This window comes from Microtus pennsylvanicus, chromosome 8 (genome assembly GCF_037038515.1).
Source record: "Microtus pennsylvanicus isolate mMicPen1 chromosome 8, mMicPen1.hap1, whole genome shotgun sequence".
In the NCBI taxonomy this organism is placed as follows: domain Eukaryota; kingdom Metazoa; phylum Chordata; class Mammalia; order Rodentia; family Cricetidae; genus Microtus; species Microtus pennsylvanicus.
This window is the reverse complement of record NC_134586.1, coordinates 32,587,698-32,611,660: the sequence shown is the minus strand read 5'-3', so window position 1 is coordinate 32,611,660 and position 23,963 is coordinate 32,587,698. Positions and strand designations below refer to the sequence as shown.

Genomic DNA, 23,963 nt, shown 5'->3' with positions numbered 1-23,963 from the left:
CATGTACCACCACCATCCAGTGATATTGTTTGTTTGTTTTTGTTTTTCAAGACAGGGTTTCTATGTAGCTTTGGGACCTGTCCTGGAACTCTCTCTATAGACCAGGCTGGCCTTGAACTCACAGAGATCTGCCTGTCTCTGCCTCCCAAGTGCAGGGATTATGGCGTGTGCCAACCACTACCCGGTAGGTGATTTTTTTTTTAATATATGAATTATTCCTTCCCAACTCACCTGCATCTTGATTTTTCTCTAAAGAAAAGCTCTTTAGATAAAGAAATACTAAATTGAAGAGAGAAATGCTTAGATATTTTTAATTTTGTGTGTGTGTGTCTGTGTGTGAAAGAGAGAGAGAGAGAAGGGGGTGTACAGCTTGCAAGAGTCGGTTCTTTTCTCACACCTTGAATTCTGGGAAACAAATCCAGACCACCAAGTGCACATAGTTGTCCAGGAAGCATCTTATCGTCTGACCCAGCTCACCATCCTGGAGCATTTTAAGGTTTGTAGTCAGTGGTGTGCTGGTTAGTGTCTTAACAGCTGGTCCTTAAGGAGGACTCACCAGATTTTGTAGTGTTTGCTCATTTCCTCTGCACTGGGATTCTTACCATGGATTATTTAAAATACAAAGGTGAAGTCACAGAACCCTGAGTGGAGGAGAGACAGCCAGGGTTGGCTGTCCCAAGCCTATGGGAGCCGTGTCCAGATCACTAGTGCTAATGATCACTGCCACACACTGCTGCTTGCTTCCCCAGCATCACATGATCTACGTTCTTACACACTTGGCAGGCTCAGAAATGGCCCCCATTTAAGTTCTTATTTCCTGCAAGAAGCGCTGATTTCAGCTGGGCAGAGTTGGCTCCGCAGTGGCACTGAATTGCTATGCAATACTGTCCCCTTCCAAGTCAGTTCTTGTGAGGACCTGGGAGCAGCCAGTAGCGGCATCCTGCTGCCTGTCCCTGGAGAAAGCGTTGCTCATCTTCCTCCGGCACAGTTACTGAGGGGTAGAAAATGCTTCATAATTACAGCAGGTTCTCCTGTGGCTCCTGGGCTTCTGTCTGCTGCTAGCGGGACCTGCTCTTCACTTAGCTACCACTTAGTGTTAGGTAATTCTTTGTGTCTTTGTTCAAGACCGTGACCTTGGAGTGCACTTGAGATGTGCGTTTTCTTCCCTGAGCTTTTAAAAAGGAGTCTTTGACCGTTGCCTGGGATATCAAGTTTTTGAGAGTTGGAAGTAGCCATTTGTATGGGATCCTCGCAGGAAAACCCTCCAACTGAAGATGGCCAGCTTGACTGTTTTGCCCTCTTTTTTCTCCTGTTATAGTTTTCTGCAAATTGCTCCATGGACAGTTGCCAGATCCCAGCTGCGCCACTTCACCGAGCTGCATGCTCTCGGCAAAGCAGAAAGGAACACACATTTATAAACCTTGAAGCAGCCTTCCTTTTCAATTCTGTTCTGCTGCTGTGTCATAAAGGAAGTGAATCTGCCGAGTTCATGCAGTTACTTTGTGGCAAAGCCAGGTTTAGAACCCAGAACTCCTAGTCAGTCTTTATTTCTGTTATTAAGCTTGTTCACCTGCCCTTACTACCCCAGATAACTTCTCCTGAGACCAGGGCTCCAAATTAGCTGCCGAAGCACCAGGAGACTTTGGAGTCGCTTTCAAATCCTCAAAGGAAGATTAAATGATACTTAATACTTAGCCCCTTGTCAAATGGGCTCTGTCATCTCCTGTGTGGTGCATGTCTGCCCCCTGCATGCCTTCTCCATAGGAGAACTCCCCTCGCCTTTTAAGCCTGACCCCCGTTTGTGGGTGCGTGGCAGATGTTCCTGTTTAGCTAATCACCCCTGCTCTATATGTCTCATCCTAGGTCAGGGTGTTCTAAGAAATTGATTCCTGTTCATTTCTGCTCAAAGGTTTCTTATTCCCTCCTACCCAGAAGTGCCCGTCTTCTCTGAGGCTGGGCGTCTGCTGCGGCATGGAGTGTAATGTTCTTAGCTGATAGAATGTAGATAGCATTTGGGTTCGACTCTGCATTTGTGGATGATAAAACTTGAGACCCAGGGAGTGTTGATCAGTTGGCCCTTGTGCCCTTATTTTTTTTTTCTACCTGTTATAAAAGGACCTTGAAACTGAAGATGGAGGTGGTCTGTGGTGACAGTCTGAACTGGAATAGGATGTGGGGAGGTGACTGCAGCAAGGGGTGTCTGCGGTGTTGCTATGGTTACTGCTTCTTGGGTGATAGCCCCGTTCTCAGTCTGTGCTGCATGCAGGTGAGAATCGCTGGAGAGATGGGAAAATTAAGCTCAGATGTTGTCAGTTACCAAAGGTCACCCAAGAGTAAGCCATGTCGGACCTTCTGCACAGCTTTTTTTTTTTTCCTGAAGTCATGTTTGACAGTTGACTTAGATTTCTAGAGGAATGTCATTTTCTGAGTTGATACGGAGGCTCTTCCTAAACACCTCTCGGGTGCTCTTAGACCCTGTGGGACTGAGCTTCACTGGGCTCTGCTGTTCTGGGCCCTAGCTGTGATTCCTTTTTTTTCTATGATGTCATCAAAAATTCTCCACATCTGAAGAGAGGCCTTTGAGAGGAAACAAATCAGCACTTTTTCTTCTCTCTCCCCCTTTCCTCCCTCCCCCCCTTTCCTTCCTTCCTTGTTCCTTTTTTCTGAGTTCCTGCCTTCCCACTCCTCCCTCCCTTCCTCCTTCCTTTTTAACACTTGAGATAGAGATTGGGTCACTAAATCCAAGCTGGCTCCGATCTCCCTGTGTAGCTAAGAATGACCTTTAACTTCAATTCTCCTGCCTCCACCTGAGGGCTAGGGTTTCTACACTGGTTTAGGTGCTGCAGATTGAACCCCCAGGGCTGCTTGTATGCTAGCCGAGCACCTGACAGCACACACTGTCCCAGCCCCTCAAAAACCTTTCCATTTGCAGACGAGGGGAAAACTTTCTCTGGGTCTTGAAACCAGTTAGGTGCGGAGTTAGCAGGCACCTGCTGACAGTGGCCGGTGCTCTTCTGCTGTGTAAGCCTGAGTGTAAGTCATTCTGCTGCCACAATAAGAGTGAAGCCACTCCCCCCCCCCCCTGCTTGCTGCATAAAGGGGAACATTAAAAAGGGGACGTCAGAGAGTGGCAGGTGGTGGTGTGGCAGGAGGCCGGAGTAGAGGAGCTCAGGGAGCTCAGGGAGATGCCTGAAATTCAGATCTAGTTCTCTGGCTTGCCAGCCCTCACCCCATCCTCGTCTGGAGAATTCCAGGGCTAAAACTGACACAGAGCAAATGCTGAGAGGGAAGGAAATGGATCTTGAGGATGTGGGACTGCTGTTCTGGATGGGAACTTCTTAGCACTCAGAGCCTCCCCCGACCAGCTGCTCCAGGACCAGATACTAGGAGCAAGGTGGGTGGTGTAGCAGGCCTGGAGAAGTTAACTGGTTCAGTTGTCTGCAGCCACCAGGTGCGGAGCAGCAGGGGCTGTGCTAGATGCCAGGATGGGAAAGGAGTCTAGCACACTACTGCAATCTCAGGTCCTCCTGCCTCATCATCCTCTTTCTGCGCCCTTCTTCATATTATCAGATTTTCTAAAATCAGGAATGTCTTACAATCATTGTATAGATTGGATATGTTGGTTCTTTTTTCTCAAGATACATAAAAAGGTTTTATTTGCAGGGGAGCAGAGATTTAATCAAACAAGGCAAATCTCATGTCATCATCCGACTCCTCAGACTCCTCCTCCTCCTCTGCTGCAGCAGGGGCAGAACCAGCAGCAGGAGCTGCAGAGCCAGAGGTGGCAGACACAGCCACAGCCCCACCAGCAGGCAAACCAACACCCTGGGAGATAACATCCTCAATGTTTTTCCATTCAGCTCGCAGATGACCGTGTTGAGCCGGTCATCGTCCGCCTCGATGCCCACATGCCCATGCTGTCTAATATCTTCTTAATGTCTTTGACGCTAGGAGAGGAGTTGCCCCCAAGGGCAGCAAGCAGATAGAGGCGATGTAGCGCATGTCTGCTTCTGCTGACCGGCCTCACGCATGCACAACCTCGGCGGCATCAGGCTACAGCGAAAGGAAGGTTCCTCCTTTTCCTCTACCCAGTTTGATAGCATGATTGCTTCATCACGTATGGTCCTTGAGTGAAGAATACAGAGTGGTCCAGGAAATAATCAGTTACAGTAAGGAAAAAGCTGCGCTGAACCACTTTCTAAGCAAGCGCTCTTTTTCTTAGACTCTATAGCGCTGAAGTGATTGTGCGTAAGAATGTCTGGGTGTCTGCCGAGCACATAGGTACTCTCTCTACAGAGATGGGGGATCAGATGGGGTGTGTGCCTGAGTGCAGCCAGCTTCCAGGCAGCCGTGATGTCCATGGGTAGCATGCGTCCATCCTTTCTAGAAACTGCTACACACTGTTGAGCAGTGGTCTTCAGCTGTTGTTAGAACCACCTGGAGACCCAGCAATGGCGCCGATGATGCACTCAGCACTAGAGTGCTGTTGTAACACACGTGCAGCCCTGGCTTCTATCGCTAGCACCAAAGCTCACTGCGGCAGCCGAGTCCCAGGTTGATCAGAACCTCTGGACTTGGAGCCCCACAAGCGACTAAGTATAGTGTGAGAAAAGCAGAGTCATGGCGGGGTGAGGGGAGCGCTGCTGTTGAAGCCTGGTGGCTGTGGGTACACCCCAGGTTCCTCTGAGCATGCACGCTGAGAAGAGGACCAAGTGCCCCAGAGACATGGATGCTCCTGGCTGGCACACCATAGTGAGCAGCATGGGAAGCCACAGTGCCAGTCAGGGATTTTGAGGACATGAGAAGAAGCCCCATGAGTTTATTTTGTTTTTATCTCTTGGCTCCAAGGCTACCCTCTCTAGTGCGTCCCAAATTTAAGTTCACAGACCGGAGCAAGTGCATCAGAATTACCGAGAAGTTGATGGAGATGTGGGTCACTGAGTACCCTTGGAGGCCGTGGGCACCCCCGCTGCTGTTAATAGCACAGGTGCACGCCAGGCTTCGCGTGCTCAGGTCATCACAGTAAAGATCCACAGCAGCCCCGCTAGGTGGGGGCTGTGATTTTCCTCACAGTTCACACAGGACCAGCAAGGCCTGCAGGATTGAATGCTTGGCTTTGACTGCTCGTGTGGTAAGAGGCAGGGCTCAGCATGGCTTTGATAGCTGTGTTCATAAAAGTTCTCTGTATGAGGACAATATTTTATCTCTTTGGAGAGAACTTATTTGTAAGTAGACACACATCTATCTATTTGCCCTGAAGACATGAAGATACTGCTAGAAAAGACTTCAAAAATTAAGGAGTTAGGCCAGGTGGTGGCGGCACATGCCTTTAATATTAGCACTCAGGAAGCAGAGGCAGGCAGATGGATCTCTGGGAGTTCGAGGCCAGTCTGGTCTACAAGAGCTAGTTCCAGGACAGCAGGCTGTTACACAGAAAAACCCTGTCTTGAAAAGCAAAAACAAACAAACAAAATTAGAGAGCTTTACATAATCAAGAAATAATTACAGAAGATAGCTGTGAACTCGTGTTAGTTAGATGTTGGTAATAGTGAATTTCATTTTCTGAGGTTGAGGATAGATGACGATGGACCTGTCTTCCAGCAGCATAAGAAAGGCTTGTGCATCTCTGCCACAGAACACCATTCAGCCACTGTAGCGATGGCTGCAGAAGTCTTGCAGGCCAGGAGGAGCTTAGGTATGATGAGAGACAGAAATTTGTATTCATGGCATGATTCCACTTCTGTTTAGAAGTCATAATACAAATGTATTTATGTAAAGAATAATTAGGAGTGATGTCTTAGCTAGGATTTCTATTGCTGCAGCAGAGACCACACCCAAAGCAATGGAGAAGAAATGGTTTATTCTATCTTACAGTTGTAGACTGTCAGGAGGACAAGTGAAGGCAGCAGCCTGGAGGAACGGAGACAGAGCCACGGAGGAGTGCTGCTTACTGACTTGCGTCCTTGACTTGTTCAGTTCCTTTCTTACATATGCCAGGGGTGACACTGCCATCACTGGGCTGGGCCCACCTCAGCCTACCCACACCAGTTATTAATCAATAATATATACTATGGATTTGCCTATGGGAAATTTATAGAGACATTTTAATTCTTCTCTCCAGACAACACTAACTTTTGTCAAGTTGGCAAGGGGAGCAGGGCCCAACTAGGACATTAGTTACACAGGAAGATGTGGACAGGGGATTCTTTAGCTGTTGCTTCAGCTTCCGTGTTGGCTTACACTGCACTAAGCACGGTAGGGAATAAATGCATAAAGCTTCTGGGCTAATTTAAATGAAAAGTAGAACAGAACTGGGTGTTCCGGCACACACCTTTAATCCCAGCGCTTGGAGGTAGAAGCAGGCGGATCTCTGTGAGTTTGAGGCCAGCCTGGTCTACAGAGAGAGTTCCAGAACAGGCACAGCTACATAGTGAGACCCTGTCTCAAAGAAGAGGTGGGAGTGGTAGTGGCGTGGTAGTGACAGGGCTTGGTGGAAAAAGGTGCTTACAGTGCAAGCCTAGTGACCTGAGTTCAACCCCCCGCGCCCATGTGAAGGTGGAAGAAAGATCTGACTCCACACAGGTGTCTTCTGGCTCCACATGTGTGTGGTGGCACAAGCCCATTTCTCCCCATTATCTGTCACTGCCTCTCTCTCCCTCTCCTTCCCCCTCCCTGCTTCCCACCCTCCGCACACAAATTATGTTTGTGCACATGAGCACATATCAACCATGTTTTTATTTAACCTCCCTTTACTTATGAAGGAAATCCAGGGCTGCCAGCTATCTTCAGCCTCCTTCCCCAGTCTCACTTCCTTCCCTCGCACTCATTTATGTCTAATTTTTGGCCCATATTTTTTTTTTTTATTTTGCTTCCTGGCAGTGCTGGAAATCAAACACAGGACCTGCGTGTGCTGGACAAATGCCATAGTCCATCCTGGCCTTCATTTGTCCATCTTTCTATCATTCAGTAAACATTTACTAGACAGCTCTATATGTCTAAGACCTGGAAGGGTGAGAAGGATTCTCCATGCTCTCTAGACACTCAGCATTCTCTTCCTTCATTAAAACTTAAACTTTTATTTTGAAATAATGTTAGCTTCATAGGAGATAGTTGCAGGAACTAGACAGATGGCTCAGTGGTTAAGAGCACTCACTGCTCTTCCAGAGGAACAGGGTTTGATTCCCAGCATCTATATGGTGGCTCACAAGCATCTGTAAATCCAGTTTCAAGGAATCTGATGCCCTCTTCTGGTACTTCACACACAGTGCACAAACATGCATGCAAGCACAACATCCACACACATAAAATAGAATTTTTATTTAATAATAACCAGTGGACCCGGAGAGATGGCTCAGTGGTAAAGTGCATTGCTGCTCTTCCTTAGGATCCAGGTTTGATTCCCAGCACCCATGTACCAATTTACAACCATCCATAACTCCGGTTCCAGTGTGACCTCTGTGGTGAAGATACGTACGTGCAAGGAAAACATTCATACACATAAAAAACAGAGTAATTTTTTAGAGTAACTGGGAAATATCAAAAAGAAGATAGTTGTAAAGACTGGTGCAGAGTTCCGGTCTGTCCTGGGGAGTTTCTGTTTTCCTTACACTGTTACCTTCCACCTCGGCTCCCTCTTCAGAGCTCAGGTGCCAGGCTGCTGCAGGACTCTCGGTTTCCCCAGGAACTCCTGAACCAGCCGTACACCACAGTTTTCATGTTGTGTCGTGTCTTCTTAGTCTCTTAGGCTCTCCAAACTGTCTTGTGTGGATGGCCTTGACAGTTTAATTGTTCAGCTATGTTTTCAGAATATCTATTTTCTTATTAAAAGGTGCTTATGGACACAAACTAAATTTTAAAAAAAATTAAGACAAAAAAATAGCAAGTCAAACCAAAGAGGACACCAATACACACACACGTTTTTGATGTCTGTTTTGCACTGGCCAGTTACTCCTAGCCGTGGGACCTGCCCTGCGGTGTGGCTGGTATCCCCAGTGACAGTGAGTATCATTTGAAGGTAGCATCTTGATTAGGGGGCGAGACTTTGTGTCCAGTTCCCCTTCTCAGTGTTGGGATTTTCTTGGTTTGCACCAGTACAGGCCTTGTGTGTGCTGCCACCGTCTCTGTGAGTTCACGTGTATCCTTCCTGTTGTTTCCTTGCAATCGTCCACCACCTCTGGCTCTTGCAATCTTTCTGCCTCCTCTTCTGCATTGCTTCCTGAGCTCTGAGGTGAGGATTTAGGATGTTCCATTTAGGGCTGAATGCTCCAAAGTCTCTCACTCCCTGCACATTGTCTATCTGTGAGTCTCCGTGTTAATTCCCTTCTACTACAAGAAGATTCTTTGATGATGGTTGGGCAATATTCTGATCTGTGGGTATAGCAATATGTCTTTAGGAATCATTTTATTGCTATATTTATTTGCCAGAATAACAAATAGTAGTAGTTATTTCCCCCTAGTTCCCATGACTGATATAGTTTCATTTTCATATTTTTGTCTTGCTGGTTTTTTTTAATATAGTTTGCTTATTTGTGTTGGTATTTGTTTTGTTGCTTTGTTTTGTTTTAGGGAGAAAGGACATAAAGTTGGGTGGATATGAGAAATGGGTGGGGAGGGGTAGGTGGAGGGGACATCATATGATCAAAATATTGTATGGAAAAATAAATAAAAATATTTTTTTAAAAAAAGAACGTGGTAATGGGTTTTTAAAAGAATCTAAATATAATCAAGTTCCCCTGCTCTTCCCTCCTCTCCAGGGATCCATGATGTCCACGTAGCGCTCTTGGTTACAGCCCTCCCCTGTAAAGTTACACTTCAGAAACAGACCCTTCAGTTCAGTCTCTCCCAGAGATGGGGGAAGATAAGGTCCTCTCCTGAAGAGGCAGCATCCATACACATTGTTTGAGTTCCTATTAGTTCCAATATGGCTTAATCTATTTTTTTTTCTTTCTTTCTTTCTTTCTTTCTTTCTTGTTTTTTTTTTTTTTTTTTTTTTTTTTTTTTTTTTGGCAGAACTGAGGATGGAATTTAGGGCCTGGCACACACTAGGGCTGCCATGGGGTCATAGACACTTATGTATAGTTCAGGTCATGGCCCCTCTGGATGCTCCTATTTAGACACTTAGGCTCCTTGTTCCTTGTGCTGTCTTCATTTCCCTGATGTGGCCTCATTCTTTTTTTTTTTTATTGGTACTATAAGATGGTCCAGGCACATCTTGTGTTTTCTCTGTCCCAGCCCTAAAATCAGCCATGTGTCCAAAGTGCCCTGACATGTTATTGGAGAATGGTTTTTAGAAATCAATATCTGGGTGGGTATGGTGGCACACACCTTTAATTCAGGAGGGGGCAGAGGCAGGCAGTTCTCTGAGTTTGAGGCCAGCCTGGTCTACAGAGTAGACCAGGACAGCCAGGGCTACACAGAGAAACCCTGTTTGGGAAAAAGAAGAAAAGATAAAAAGAAAAATGAAAAAATGAAGGAAGGAAAGAAAGAAGGAAGGATAGACAGACAGACAGATTGATCTGGGGAGCCAGGGACCTTTTGACAGAGAGGAGACAGAAAAAAATACATCTCACCTACAGTGTGTGATGGCTCGTGGGAGGAGGCAGCTCTGTGCCTCCCCAAATAAAGCCCTCACTGGCGGCCTGTGGTTTGACTAGAATTATCCAGCTGAAAGTCAGAGTTAAGGGAGCAGTAGAGAGGAGTGGGAGGAGTATGTGTTCCCACTATGCAGGCATCTAGCTTTTTAACTTGAACCGACTGCAGACTCAGGGCACAGTCCTTGTTCCAGTTTTCTGTCTTCAGCACACACAGTTGAGCCATTCTGACAGCTTGATTTCCCTAAGAGGCGCTCCTCTGTAAGTCCTGAAGGCAGACTGTCCTCTGCCCTCTAGCTTCTGTCTCTCCTCCTCCCCTCCCTCTCTCCTTCTTTCCTTCCAGTTTTTCTTTCTAAACTCTCTGGTTCTTGCTTTCTGCCGTGCCACATGCCAGGCCAGGGAGCACAGGGGAACTATTCCAGTTCTTGCCTGTCAGAGTCCTCTCATCCAGGGTGAGATTCCAAGGCTTTCTTCCCTTAGCCTTCCGCCAAGTGTCTACTTTCTGTGGAGGGTTAGCCGTGTGTGGTACTGTCAGACTGACCCGGTGTGGCTCTCAGCAAGTATTTTCTGTTCACAGATAACAGTTGGTGTATACGATCCCTGTAACCTAGCCCAGTACCCTGGATGGCCTTTGAGGAATTTTTTGGTCCTGGCAGCCCATAGATGGTATTTACATGTGTGTCCATGTCTGTGTGTCTTCATCTGTGTGTTTCCCACAGCGGCTCTGCTCATGTCAGCATCTTTCCTGAAGTGCGTTGATTTCATTCCTGGCATGGAAACTAGAAAATAATTAAATTGTGGTCCAGTTTCTACCCCTAGTTCTCTTAAGCATGTCTGCTAGGGAGTCCCAGCCCTGGCACCAGCCTGCACTACACTGAAGACACTTAGACCATGGTGAGGTCATAGCCAGAGGCAAAGACACCGGCATTCTCCAGCCCCCCTTCCTGCTTTTAGACAGGAATTTCCTATTGCTTCCATCTCCCATCTTTAAAAAATTCTCTAATCCTAAAATAATAGAAAGGAGTATTGGGAAGAGCCCACTTACACTTGATTAAGACACTCAGCATAATCAGGTATCAGGAAATAAACCTGTAAGAGGTCAGCGGCCCCAGCCCCACCAAAATCACCTAAGGAAAGTGACCATGCCAGGAATAGTTGAAATGGGAGGCAGCAGAATTCACAAAAGATGCTGTGACACCCATGGCTCTGTGATGGCTTTCTGAGCGTGTGGTCCACAGTAGTACAGGCTGGATGCAAGCAGCACACACATGCACACACACACACACACACACACACACACACACACACACACAGCATTCTGAGCTTATTGTTCACTGTGGTACAGGCTGGATGCAAACACACACACACACACACACACACACACACACACACACACACACACACACACACAGTATATAGAAGCACTGAGATTACTGGCCCCAGCCTCATGCCCTTCCATTCCAAATGATGACAGAGGTGTAGGAGGCTCATTATAGCAGGTGTCGTAGCTAAGCGTATTTTCATGCATGGCTTTTCTTTCTTTTTTTTAGGCTTATTTTTATTTCATGTGTATTGAGTGTTTTGCCCATGTATGTATATGCACCACATTTGTGCCTTTTTTTAAAAAAGACAGAGTCTTACTGTGTGGCTCTGGTTGACCTGGAACTCACAGATCTGCCTGTCTTTGCCTCCTGAGTGCTAGAATTAAAGGAGTGCACCACCACAACTAGCTACAAATGGTTTTTCAAACACAATGTTGAGTGAAGTAGCTAGCCTGAAAGGATACATTGTCATGATTCCATTTATGTAAGTCAAAACAGGCAAAGCCATTGTGGGAACCTAGGAGGGGATGGTCCAGATAGGTATCAAGATTAGAGGGAGTGTGTGATTTTCTTTGTGCTTGCTTTACTTAAGTAAAAATGTTTACTCCAAAATATGAAGATAGACAAATATTGATGAACCCTAGAGAGACTTGTTATGCGTGCACTCAGCCAGTCCCGGCACGTTTGCTGTGAGTGGGTCTCCTGTCTGCTGGCAAAGGACCTTAGAAGTCCCATGTTAAAGTCTTGGGAGCATCCCCACCCTGATTTAAAAGCTTCCTTTGTCAGAATTATCTGTCTGCTGTGTGATTGCTATGGGAAAGTTCACCTGGGGGAAAAATCCCAGCTTAATTGGCGGCCAGACTCTAAATGCACAGACAGAGGGTGCCTGCACGGATGTGCTCAAAATCTCTCCGAGGTTAAGGAGGTCAGGCAGGAGTGATTGTATGCTCTGAATTCTCCACAAGTGGCCTGGAAAGACTTACGCCAGCTCTTTTTCTTCCCCTTTCTTAATCAAATGAAACAAACACATATCCGGTGCGGGCAACAGGAGCAGCAGTTTCCAGTCCGTTGAAGTCCTCTGCTTTCGAGACCGCACCATGCAGGGGGCGAGAGGAGTGGCACACAGCATCATCTTCGAGGTGAAACTTCCAGAAATGGCGTTTAGCCCAGGTAATTGGCAAGTCTTCACCCGTGTGTGTAATGACGAGTGTTGAGAGACCCAGCGTCCAACAATGGCAGGCGAGAAGGTGCAGCTCCCACCTCGCAGGCAGTGTGAGCTCCACCTGCAACAGAGGCTCGGGCCTCTGGCGGCTTCTCCCGCGGAGTTCTCCAGGCTGGGAGGTGTTTCTCCAACTTTATTTTTATTTGTTTAGTTTTTGATCAACATGAAATCTTCATTCATGCCTCTTCCTTGAGGAAGGGTGATGTTGTTGATTGATTAATGTGTTTATTCATTGAGTACTGGAAGGTGTGTGTGACCCCGTTCTCCATACAGAGTACAGATACACATTTCTCCTCCTTCTAATATCTTCTCTCACCCTGCACAGCAGGCGTTAGTGTTTGTCCATGTTTTATAGACCAGGAAACAGTCTGGGAGGCATTTTACAAACAGTGCTAGATGTGTCTGTGAGCGAATTTATACAAAGTGTATGTACACACATGCAGTGTGTATACATTTATGATAGAATTCATCTCCAAGTGTGAGTGGTTAGGGAAATGCCCGCATCACGAGTACTGAGTGTGAAGTGTGTGTCCCGTGAGAAAGCCGAGTAGTTGGCGTCCAGCCTGGCGCTGCCCACTCGGGCTCTTTTAAGCTTACCTTCACACTATCTCTGTACATGGTTCTTTCCCGATGAATCCTCTACATCCATGTGATGTGCGTCTACAGAGCAGCTCCATGCAGACCGCACAGTTTTCTTCAGTGCGCGGGTGTGCCTTAGTGTGTGCATGGGGGTCGGATGCCTCATCTCTTCCACAGTGCTCAAGTCAGAAGGACTCAAGATTGCCCTGTTTCTTGTTGACTCTGTACTGCAGCCTGGAGATTTTAAATACAACAGGAGACGTGAACAGAGAATCCTCTGCATGGTTCAGGGAGGAAGCCGAGGCTTTCTGATTAGCGTGTCTTGGCGCCCTCTTCTGGTGCATCTTGAAATAGCTTCCATGGCATGCTCCCTTATTATGCACTAAGTTCCCTTTATAAAGTTGCAACTCAAAGATAAGAGTTATGTGGAGAGTCAATAAAAAGTGAAGCCAAGAAGATGTAGCCACCAGACCCCTTTCCTATGCTCCTAATTTTATTCCGTGAGGACAACTGTCTTCCTATGTCTGCACTGAGCCACTTTGCTCCCCTCTCTGGTGTGGCTCATGCTTTTCAGTCCCAAGCCTGCTGTTCATTTCCAACTGATAAAGACCCCTCCACCTCCATCTTCTTCATACTCCATGTTGAAGAGTGGTTACTCGTCTTAGAAGGGGAGCTTTCCTTCTGTTTTACATGTAAATTAAGTGTTTCCACTTAGCCGCAAATAAAGCTCTATAATAAACGTTGTGAAGACTTACTTAGCATCATGATGTGAGCCCAAGGCGTTTCCATAGCCACACTCTTCAGTGTAGCCATGTGTGGCATAACAACATCATACCACATAGCACGGTGGTCCCTTAAGAGTCTGTTGCCTAGGGATCTCATGACCACTTAATTTGTGTAAGTACACTCTGGTGTTTCCAGAGCGGGCCAGTCAGCTGCCTGTCATTTGCCAGAACTCCCACATCATCAAGTGACGCTTGGCTCTCTAAGGCATCCCACAGCTGGAACAGCAGTGATGTGAGAAGTGACAAAGCCTCCGTAGTAGGCAGAAAGCTGCACTGGACACTGGCCAAAGCAGGTGTGGCCACTGTTGGGATGGTCGCAATCCCAGCTTCTCCTGCTCCTGTGCTCTGCCTGGTTCCCAGCTGTGAGCAATCACCCTCTCATTCCCAGCATGTTCTTCCTTCACTTGGACTGTGTGTTATGAGGATAACTTATAGAAGCAGATGTGTAGATTGTTAATCTTTATATGTAGTACTTTTCATTATTAATAAGTTTACAATGCATCTAATTTTCTTAGTAATGGCTGTAGCTAACCAAGCATGGTAGCACATACCTGTAAACCCAGAACAAGGGAAGTGGAGGCAGGAAAATCATGAGTTCAAGGTTAGCCATGAGTTTAAGACAACATGAGTTCAAGGCAACATGAATTCCTGCAGATAGATAGATAGATAGATAGATAGATAGATAGATAGATAGATAGATAGATAGATGGGAAGGGGAGGCTTGTCTATGTAGATATTTTAATTGGTAACATCCAGCTGTCTTAGGTGTCATTTGTGTAAAGGGGAGACCGTGACTTGTGTCATGGTGGTGATATCTGAAAGCATTTTTAAAATATAAAGTAAGAATACTTTAGAATAATGAATTCACAGTAGAAACTGAGTGAGGAGCTCCGAAGCTTTTTGTCCCTAGTGAAGGAGTCCTGACGCCTTCATCTGAGCATTAGTGTGAGCATGTGCATGTGCATGTGATGAGTTCGAGAGTGTGTGCATGAGGTATGTGTGTTTGGTGAGTGTGCTTGAGTATGTTTTTAAAAGTGAGCATGTGAGTGTTAATGTGTGTATGTGTGGGTATGCAAGCATGTGTGTTCATGAGGGTTTATATGACTGTGTATGCACACATGTGTCTGTGTATATGAGTATTTTATATGTGTGGTTTGGAGTGTTTATGGGCATGCACACATGTGGAGGGTGTGTAGTTGTGTTTTGTTTTGTTTTTACCTTTTGGTGATTGGGTACCTACCACTCAGCTTCCAAATACTCACACAGACTTATTATTACTTATAAATGCTCAGCCTTAGCTTGGCCTGTTTCTAGTTTTCTTAAATTATCCTGTTTACCTTTTGCCTCTGGGTTTTTAATCTTTCTCTATTCTATATACCTTTCTTACTCTGTGGCTTTGTGTGTAGCTGGGTGGCTGCCCCTGATGTCCTTCTCCCCTTCTCCTTTCGCTCCATGATCTCTCTTCCCAGATGTCTCCTCCTATTTATTCTCTTTGCCTCACCTGTCCCTTCTCCTGCCTCGCTATTGGCTGTTCAGCTCTTTCTTAGACCAATCAGGTGTTTAACTTCAGAGTTAAACAAATGAAATGTAAAAGAATGCATCAATAAACAAATATTCCACAGCCTAAACAAATGCAACACATCTTCAACTAATATTCCACAACAGGGATGTATGAGTTGGTACTTGTCTGTGAGCATGTAAAGACATGTACATATGAATGTGTGTGAGTTTGAAAATTTGTATGCCTATGTGTGCAAATCTAAGGGCCTTTAAGTCTATTTGCATGGATGTGTGTGTTTATGTGTGTGTGTGAATGTACACCATGTGTGAATATATGTGAATATGACTGTATGTGAGCATGCATTTGTGAGCCTATATATCTGTATGAGTTGACATGGATATGTGTTGGGGGGAGGTCTGTCTCAGTCTGAGAGAGTGTGAGCGTATGTATGTGACTTGGTATGCAAGCTTGTGAGTGCATATGTGACTAAGTGCACATTTCTCTGTTAGTAGGATACATGCATTAATATGAATGTGAGTTGGCATGTATTAGACTGTATCTTTGAGTATTGCATGTGTGTGTTGGTTTAATCTTTGTAAGTGTATGTAGGTGAATGTATGTGTGTATACCTATATGTCAGGGTATTTGTGATTGTGTGGGTAAGTATGAGAGTAAATATATATTTGAGTGAGCACATGTGTCTATGTGTATACATAATATGTACACTATCAGAGTGACTTTTGTCAGTGTATACTTGTGGATGTCTTAGTATAGGTAAGTGTTTGGGTGTGAAGGAGTTTGAGTGTGAATGTGCATGTGTGTATGTGAGTGTACTGTGTATCTTGTGTTAAAGTCTGTGCATGTGTTTTAGCATGTCAGTTGGGTGTGCATGTGTGTGTATGTAAGTGTATAGTGAGTGTGTATGTAACTGATAATGGGACCCAGCTGCATTATTGCAGTTTTCTCACACTGAGTATTGCTCTACTACCAAGCTGTAGCCCCAGCCTCAGCCCCAGTCCTAGCCTCAGCCCCAACCCAGCCCCAGCCTTAGCCTCAGCCCCAACCCAGCCCCAGCCTTAGCCTCAGCCTCAGCCCCAGCCCTAGCCTCAGCCTCAGCCCCAGCCCTAGCCTCAGCCTCAGCCCTAGCCTCAGCCCCAGCCCTAGCCTCAGCCTCAGCCCCAGCCCTAGCCTCAGCCCCAGCCCTAGCCTCGGCCCCAGCCCTAGCCTCAGCCTCAGCCCCAGCCCTAGCCTCAGCCCCAGCCCCAGCCCTAGCCTCAGCCTCAGCCCCAGCCCTAGCCTTAGCCTCAGCCCCAGACTCAGCCCCAGGCCAAGCCCAGCCCCCACTACAGAGCCTTAAAGCAGACTTTGGAGGTGATACTGAAACATAACCTAAGGCCGAGTTCTCTGTTCAGGAGCTGAAGCTTTATTCTGACTAGAAGCAAGTCTTTGAGAAAAGGAGAGGACAGAGGTCCCACAATAACAGCAGGCATTGTGGGAGGTCTTGTGACCCTGAGGGGTTTTTGGTGACTGCAGGATGTGACAGATCTACATGTGTGGAACCACCACCTCAGTCTCTGTAGCCCAGAATAAGATAAACTGGAAATTCTGGGGTTGGATGTAGGGATCAGGAGCTCCTGTAAAAGGAGTTAAAAGAAGACAGTAGGATTGGAGAGATGGCTCAGCAGTTAAGAGCACTCGCTGCTCTTGCAGAGGTCCAGTTCCCAGCACCCATATAGTGGCTCAAAACTGTCTAACTCCAGTTTTAGGGGCTCTGATGCCCTCTTCCGGCCTATGAAAGTACTGTATACATATGCTAACATAGGCAAAACACTCATACACATATAATAAAAATAATTTTTTTTAAAAAAAGAGGGCAGCAAAGTGAAAAGGAGAGGGAAAAGGACATGCTGGGGGAAGAAGAGGACAGCTGGGGTGAGAGGGCTCAGTCTGCAGACTGCTTGCCACAGAGGCATGAAGACACGAGTTCAGGTTTGTTCTTATCCCCCCTTTTAGTAAACTTTATGTCTTATTTACCTTAAGATTGTCCGAAAGCAGTTGGCTGGGAGAAGAACCAGAAAGGAGGCATGGGACCAAGGATGGTGAACCTCAGCGGATGCATGGACCCCAAAAGGTAGACATGACTGGCTACCCTTGTCTCCAGTGGGTGTGTGGCTGATGTTCTGCTGTGTGGGACATGGCTGGGCTCCTTCGTCTCCAGTGGGTGTGTGACTGATGCTAGGCGGTGTGGTTCAGGGATGCTGGTACTGATAGTGAGCCAGCCACTGCTGGTCTACGTTGTCTTGAGGATTAGTGTGAAGGGCATCCCGAGGCATGCATGGCTTCTCCACTCTTGTTTACAGTGCAGGCACTCAGACACCTGGATCTCGCTGTTGGCTGTTATTGTTTAGTTCCAGCGCTGGCAGCCCTGGAACTCACAGAGATCCACCTGCCTCTGCATCCTTTTCTAGTCCTTGGTTCATTGCTGTAGACCTCTGTCCCACTTGCCATCCCTGGAGGATCTTATAAGGGACATTGCATTTGTGGGGAAGCCACATCACTTCCAAGGCTGAGCATCTACCTACCCTTTAGATCTGGGAGAGTTTCCAGTACTTGGAAGAGCCATTCTTTTAAACCCACACAGCATCTCAGGACTGCTCTGGCTTCCCCTCTCACCCTGCCGTGGGGAGCCATTACAGGAACTTTAGCCCACCCTAGCCATCATAGAGGACAGTGGCATGCTTTCCGTGCGGTAACCTTTCTCTTCCCTGTTACCCACGAGCTTCATCTTATTTTTACTCTGATTCTGGTTGCCTAATTATTTCCATCTCACTTCCTCCTACAGATCATGTCTGTCTGTTAGAAGTTAGACTGGAGCACATGTGAATGTGTAGATCTCAAGAGTGGGTCAAGTGGCTGAAAGTGTCCATTAGCATATCAAAGCAGACCTGGCCACCAGGTTCGCCCAGCATCCCTCAGTCCCTATCTGTTAAGGCCTATGGCTGGCATATCCCACTCTCTACCCTGAACTCTCCATCCAAGGGGCTGGGCTGCCCTTCTATATAATCCAGCCACTTTGGCTATTCCAGTCTCTCCATTTTTTAAAAACTTTCTTTTGGTTTATTCTTTGTGTCTTCCACTTCATGCATCTTGATCCCCTTCATCTCCCTGTTCCTTCGTTCCTTGATGGGTGCAGGTGAATAGGCCTGAGAGCTTTCTGCCCTTGCACCTTCCCCCCAAAGTAAAATAAAAGAAAAAAAGAAAGAAAAATCTCACAGTGAGTCACACAGTTTACCCTTTAATCCATGTATCTTTACTTGCAAGTGTTCATTGCAGAGAATCATTGGTCTGGTTCGAGGCCTCTGGTTTCTGCTACACTATCAATACTGGGTCCTCATTGGGCCTCTTTGACATCCTGTTGTTGCCCTGTGGCATGGAGATTCTGCAGTTTTGGGTCGACAGGACCAGCCCCTTCATGTTCTCCAGCAGATCATAGATGGGGAGGATGTTGGAGTGTACCAACTCCTCATTCTGGGCCTGGGAAGTTGCAGGATAGGTCAGCCTGCTGGCTCTCCCTGTCCTCACCACCTGTGTGAGATCTCCAGCAATGCCCTGGCTAGTTCACCCCTTGCAGGCATGGGACCAGTTTTCCTGCTTTCCTGCCTCCAGGGTTTGCTCTCCCACACCTACACGAACAAGGCCAGCTCTACAGTGTTTCCCAGTTGAGGTGCAGGGACCACTCACCTGGGTGTTGCAGCTGGTGAGGGGGCAGGGCCAGCTTTTCTACTTGACACAGGCAATGGAGGTAGAGAGAGGAGGGAATCTTTCCCTGGCCCATGATACCATATAGCAGATGAGGAGTGGGGCCAGATCTCCCAAGCTCTCAGGACTATTCACCTGCACCCATCAATAGTGAGGTACAGGGCCTGCCTTCCTAAGTGCTGCAGCAGGTAAGGGAAAGTGTCAGCTCTCTTATCTGCCATGGGGGGGCATCTTTCTCTCACCCTCACCACCTCATGTATGCCAGTCTCTTGGCCCAAGCAGCTCTTGGTTAGCAGCTCTTGTCCCGCTCCCCCTCTCTCTCACCCGGCCCAGCTCAGTCTGGTCATGTCCACTCTGGACTTTCCCAGATGTCCCTGCCTCTGCCAATGCTCTCTGTTTTGTCTGCAATAAACTTTTTCCTCTACCATACCTAGGAGCTGTCTTGTCCTTCCCTTTTTCTTTCTTTTTTTTCTTTCCAGTGACTCACCGGCACACCAATCCCTTGTTTTCCAGGCTGGCTGAGTCATCCGTGGATCTGAATCTCAAGCTGATGTGCTGGCGATTGGTCCCCACCTTGGACTTGGACAAGGTCGTGTCCGTCAAGTGCCTGCTGCTGGGGGCCGGCACCTTGGGGTGTAATGTGGCAAGAACACTGATGGTGAGTTTGGGTGTAGAAGGAGCTGCGGGCTGTGTTCCTGCCACCTGGCTCCCGGCTGCCTGGCTAGCTTATGCCCCGAAATAACAACACACAAACTGTATTCATATAAACACTGCCTGGCCCATTATATCTAGCCTTTTCTTAGCTAATTCTCATATTTTGCTTAACCCATTTCTAATATGTGTGTAGCACCACAAAGTGGTGTCTTACCGGGAAAGATTCAGCATGTCTGACCTGCATCCATCTTGGGCCGGACCTTCACTGCATCTGTCTCAGAGAGGAGAGGCATGGCATCTGGCTCAATTCCCTTCTTCCCAGAATTCTGTTCTGTCTACTCTACCTACCTAATTTTCTGACCTATCAGACCAAGCAGTTTTCTTTATTGATTAACCAATGAAACAACAGATTGACAAATGACCTTCCCACATCATTTGGGGACCTCATGCTGCTGGGGGCTGGCACCTTGGAGTGTAACATGGCTAGGACACTGATGGTGAGTTTGGGGGCCTCGTGGCAGCTGTCCAGCTGTGCCTCTTGTTCTCTAGCATGATTGTCTCCCATCTCCTAGATCCCCTTGTGGCTCCCTCCCAACCCTTTTTGCTGTGCTCATCATTTCTGTAATCCTTAGAGCAATCTGTAGTCATTGTGAGACAGAAACAGAATGCCTCTCCAGTCCCAGTTAGTCCCCTTCCCACAGATAGTCAGATTTCATTTCATACATGAGGATGTTACCAAACCAAGGCCAGGAGTTGTCCTAACTGAAGGAAATCGAGGCCATTCACTGGTCTTGCCACTTCTCTGTCCATTTATATTTATAAAAACTGGCTCATAGACTATAAAAAGTTTTTTTGTAACTCATTAGTCCAACTTTAAAACTATGTGATTCCATAAAACTGAGGAAATATGGGGACTGTAGAGATGGCTCAGAGGTTAGGACCACTGGCTACTCTTAGAACCTGTGTTCAGTTCCCAGCACCCACAATACATCTCACAACAGCATGTAACTCCAGCTCCGGGAGACCCAGTGCCCTCTTCTGGCCTCCTTGGGCATTGCATGTCTGTACTTACACACATGAATACTAGACATAAAATAAAGAAATTTTTAATAACAAGCTTTCCAGAAATGTTCTTATCTATGAAAATGCCCATGGCATCAAGGAAACACAGACTCGTCTTGTGAGGTGGGTTGGGAGCAGGGTTTCTCCAGCGTGGAGAAATACTCTGAGGATTCTCTTCATTGTTTCACATGGAGACAACTTGCTGGTCATTTTCGGGAGTCACCTGAGATCTAAAATCAGTTTCCAGAGGAGTTGATATTTATTCTTAGTTACTCATAAGAGAAGCCAGAAACCCCTGGGTGCTCACTAACCCTGAAACTACACAGTTGAGTTCTAGCACTCACTGGCCATGTCGCCCTGGTGGCACTGTCAGAAATGACGCAGTGAGTGAGGACTGCTCTGATGTTCCTGATCTAGTGACTGTGGGAATCTAGGCTCAGGCATGTAATTATTCTGTCTTTTCAAATGAAGCTGGCATTCTAATGATCAAAAACTGAATTTGCACAATTCACTTTCTGCCGTTTCCTGTATTTTAAGGTCCCCAACTGCTTAGAAGCAAAACCATTCCTAGAGACTTCTAGAAATGTGTACTGGGACATGCTGCTCAGGAGTGTACCATGTATCCTCTTTCCTTGCAGGGCTGGGGCGTCAGACATGTCACATTTGTGGACAATGCCAAGATCTCCTACTCCAACCCTGTGAGGCAGCCTCTGTATGAATTTGAAGATTGTCTTGGGGGTGGCAAGCCCAAGGCCCTGGCTGCAGCAGAACGGCTCCAGAAAATATTTCCCGGAGTGGTACGTTGATGATTTGTTGGGGAGGGGGGTGTAGACAGTCATGTTATTCTTCCTGTAAACTCTTAAATGTTGAATTCCTGGGGATCCTGGGGAATGAGGCTCTGTAGTATTAGTGACTGAGGCTCAGACATGTGTTATTTCCTACCAGACAGGCATCATATGACTGCCTCACCTCAGTGATGGCTTTATAAAAACTCTACAAAGATGCTGAGGAGAGGGATCATTGGATAAAGCATGTAATATTTTATGTAAGCATGAAGACTTGTGTTTGAATCCTCAAAACACACATAAAGCCAGGCATAGAAGTATGTGTGTGTAATTCTGGTGCTCCCATGGTGGAAAGGAGGCAGAGACAGGAGAGTCCCCAGAAACTGGACAGCCAGCTAATCTTAACACGTGCAGCAACAAACCACAACCAAAAGACACTGGTCAAGTGAGGTGGAAGGCGAGGACGGCCATCTGAGGTTGTCCTCTGACTTCTATATACACACCATGGTGGCTGTGCACTTGCATGCACACGCATCCATACTTAAACATAGTAGTCCCACACCCATGTCAACATACATGCACGTACATGCAAAACAAAACAAAGAAAACTAAAATACAACTGGAGTTGAACTGTAGCCCAGTGGCAAAGTGTTTGCCCAGCAAGCATGAAGCCCTGGCTGCCATCCCAGCTCTGCACAGCTAGTAAGTGCTTCTCATGCAGTAGAAATAAAGGAAGAAGTGAAGAAGTGTCTTTTGGAGCTCTGTTTTCACCCTGCCTGCCTGTCAAGGGATTTCTGGTGGTGAAGATGTAGGGTATTAGTTTAGTCTGGTAAGACCACATGCTAGCTGCTTAGCACCACTCATGACACTGTGCTGGCCTTAGGCCTTAGGTCTGTGTAGAAGAAAGACTGCTTGGAGGCTGACTTCTTTGCTGTGTCTCCTGCTATTTTTGAGTCACACTGTTTATACGACTTTAGAAATACCCGATGAAAGACTAGTCACTCACTCTCCTACTTTGCGTTCTCTTTTTGTTGTTGTTGTTGTTTTGTTTTGTTTTTGTTGTTTTGGGGGCAGGGTTGAGACAGGATTTCTGTATGTAGCCTTGGCTGTTCTGGAACTCACTCTGTAGACCAGGCTGGCCTTGAACTCAGAGATCCACCTGACTCTGCCTCCTGAGTGCTCCAGCATGCCCGGCTCTAGTTTGTTTTCTTTTGCTATAACAGAACACTGACCAAAGCCATCTGGGAAAGAAAGGGTTTATGTGGCTCACACATCCTGATCACAGTCCATCACTGGGACAAGTCAGGAACTCAAGCAGGGGCAGAAGCAGGAATCATGGAGGGACGCTCTCCATGGCTTACTTAGCCTGCTTTCTTATACACCCTAGAGCCTCCTCCCCTGGGTAGCAGGACCCACAGCTGATGGGCCTCCAGCATCAGTCATCAACCAAGAAAATGGCCTAGTGACTGCTAACAGGCTCGCTTGGTGGAGGCAATTCAGTTGAGGTTCATACTGACAAAATCTAGCCAGCACCCTCAACTCACTTGAATGAAAAAGTAAGTTTTGAGATGTGTTTTAAGTCAAAAGAGTATACCTGTAGAATGCATGATCCTTTTACCCAACAGGAGACACATTAGCAACCTTTGAGGCTTCTGCTTGTACTTAAAGTGGTAGAAGTGGCACCCTCAGCCCCAGCCATGCAATACCTGCCTTCTAGAAGTTTCCTCCTGTAGCCTCTCAATATTGATTTGTCTGTTCCCAAAGCCTCCTGTTATTGATGGCTTTATTTCACAAGTGCCCACAAGAGGATCAGTTTTGAGTGGAATTCCGTAGCATTGACTGAGTAGCCACTGCGCTCCCAGCTATGCGTTGGCTAGACATAGCCCCACCCTTGAGACATTAGTTAGGTGTCTGCTGGCACAGGGTGGCATAGTGGCATCCAGCTGTAAGTCTACACCACAGGTGCCCAGGCTGGCTGTGTTAACTGATAGGCAAGGCTGGACTCAGCTTCCAGTCCGTTCCATATGTGATTGTTTCAAAATGGAGGCTTGAGGAGCCATGGTCTCCTGGTCCTGCGGTTCTGAGGGAGAATACAAGGCTAGAGAGTCTCGTGTTGGCCTCAGCACAGCACACCACCTCCTCTTCCCATTGCTCAAGCGAGTCACAGTGCCATGCCCAGGCTCTGTCTCCCCACTGCGAAGCCTGCCAAGTTCTGTGGAAGGTGACACAGATCTGCCCTTCTCCCCTGGGTTGGACAGGCATGCCACCTGGGAGCACTGTCTGTCTGTCCCTGGAGAGGACTGCGGATCAACCATGGGCCCATGCAGACGCTGTTTGAATCTAAACTCTGCCACAGTTCCTGAGCTTTTGCTGACTTGCTGCCCACCCGCTGCGATCATCTTTCCAGTTAGTGTTTTGACAACTCTGGGAAAGCCAATGTTATCATACTTGCCTGTGGCCAGTGGGATGCAGAAGATTGAGATACAGGTTGTGATCCTGGCACACTTTGCTTTCTGTGGAAAGTGAACATCCCTGGCTGTGTTACACCTGTGGCTCTGAGCTTTATTCTCAGCACACACACACACACACACACACACACACACACACACAAATATACACAGACAGACACATGAATATGTATACACACAGACACTTACAAATGGCTCAAGGAAGTGGAGAAGGTGGAGAGCACAGGCCCAGATAT

General features: G+C 47.0%; 1 protein-coding gene and 1 pseudogene across 5 annotated transcripts in view; one reads left to right on the top strand and one right to left on the bottom strand.

The window, feature by feature from the left end:
• The window catches only part of Atg7 (autophagy related 7), a 215,459-nt gene that overhangs the window by 42,905 nt on the left and 148,591 nt on the right, over positions 1-23,963 (top strand). For all 5 annotated transcript variants that reach the window (XM_075983126.1, XM_075983124.1, XM_075983122.1 and 2 more), the window contains 5 exons: positions 10,168-10,256; positions 11,961-12,082; positions 17,040-17,130; positions 19,272-19,416; positions 21,113-21,271. In XM_075983126.1, coding sequence (XP_075839241.1) covers positions 10,168-10,256; positions 11,961-12,082; positions 17,040-17,130; positions 19,272-19,416; positions 21,113-21,271 — 606 coding nt within the window. The remainder of the gene's footprint in view (positions 1-10,167; positions 10,257-11,960; positions 12,083-17,039; positions 17,131-19,271; positions 19,417-21,112; positions 21,272-23,963) is intronic.
• LOC142855495 (large ribosomal subunit protein P2 pseudogene) lies at positions 3,640-4,002 on the bottom strand (annotated as a pseudogene).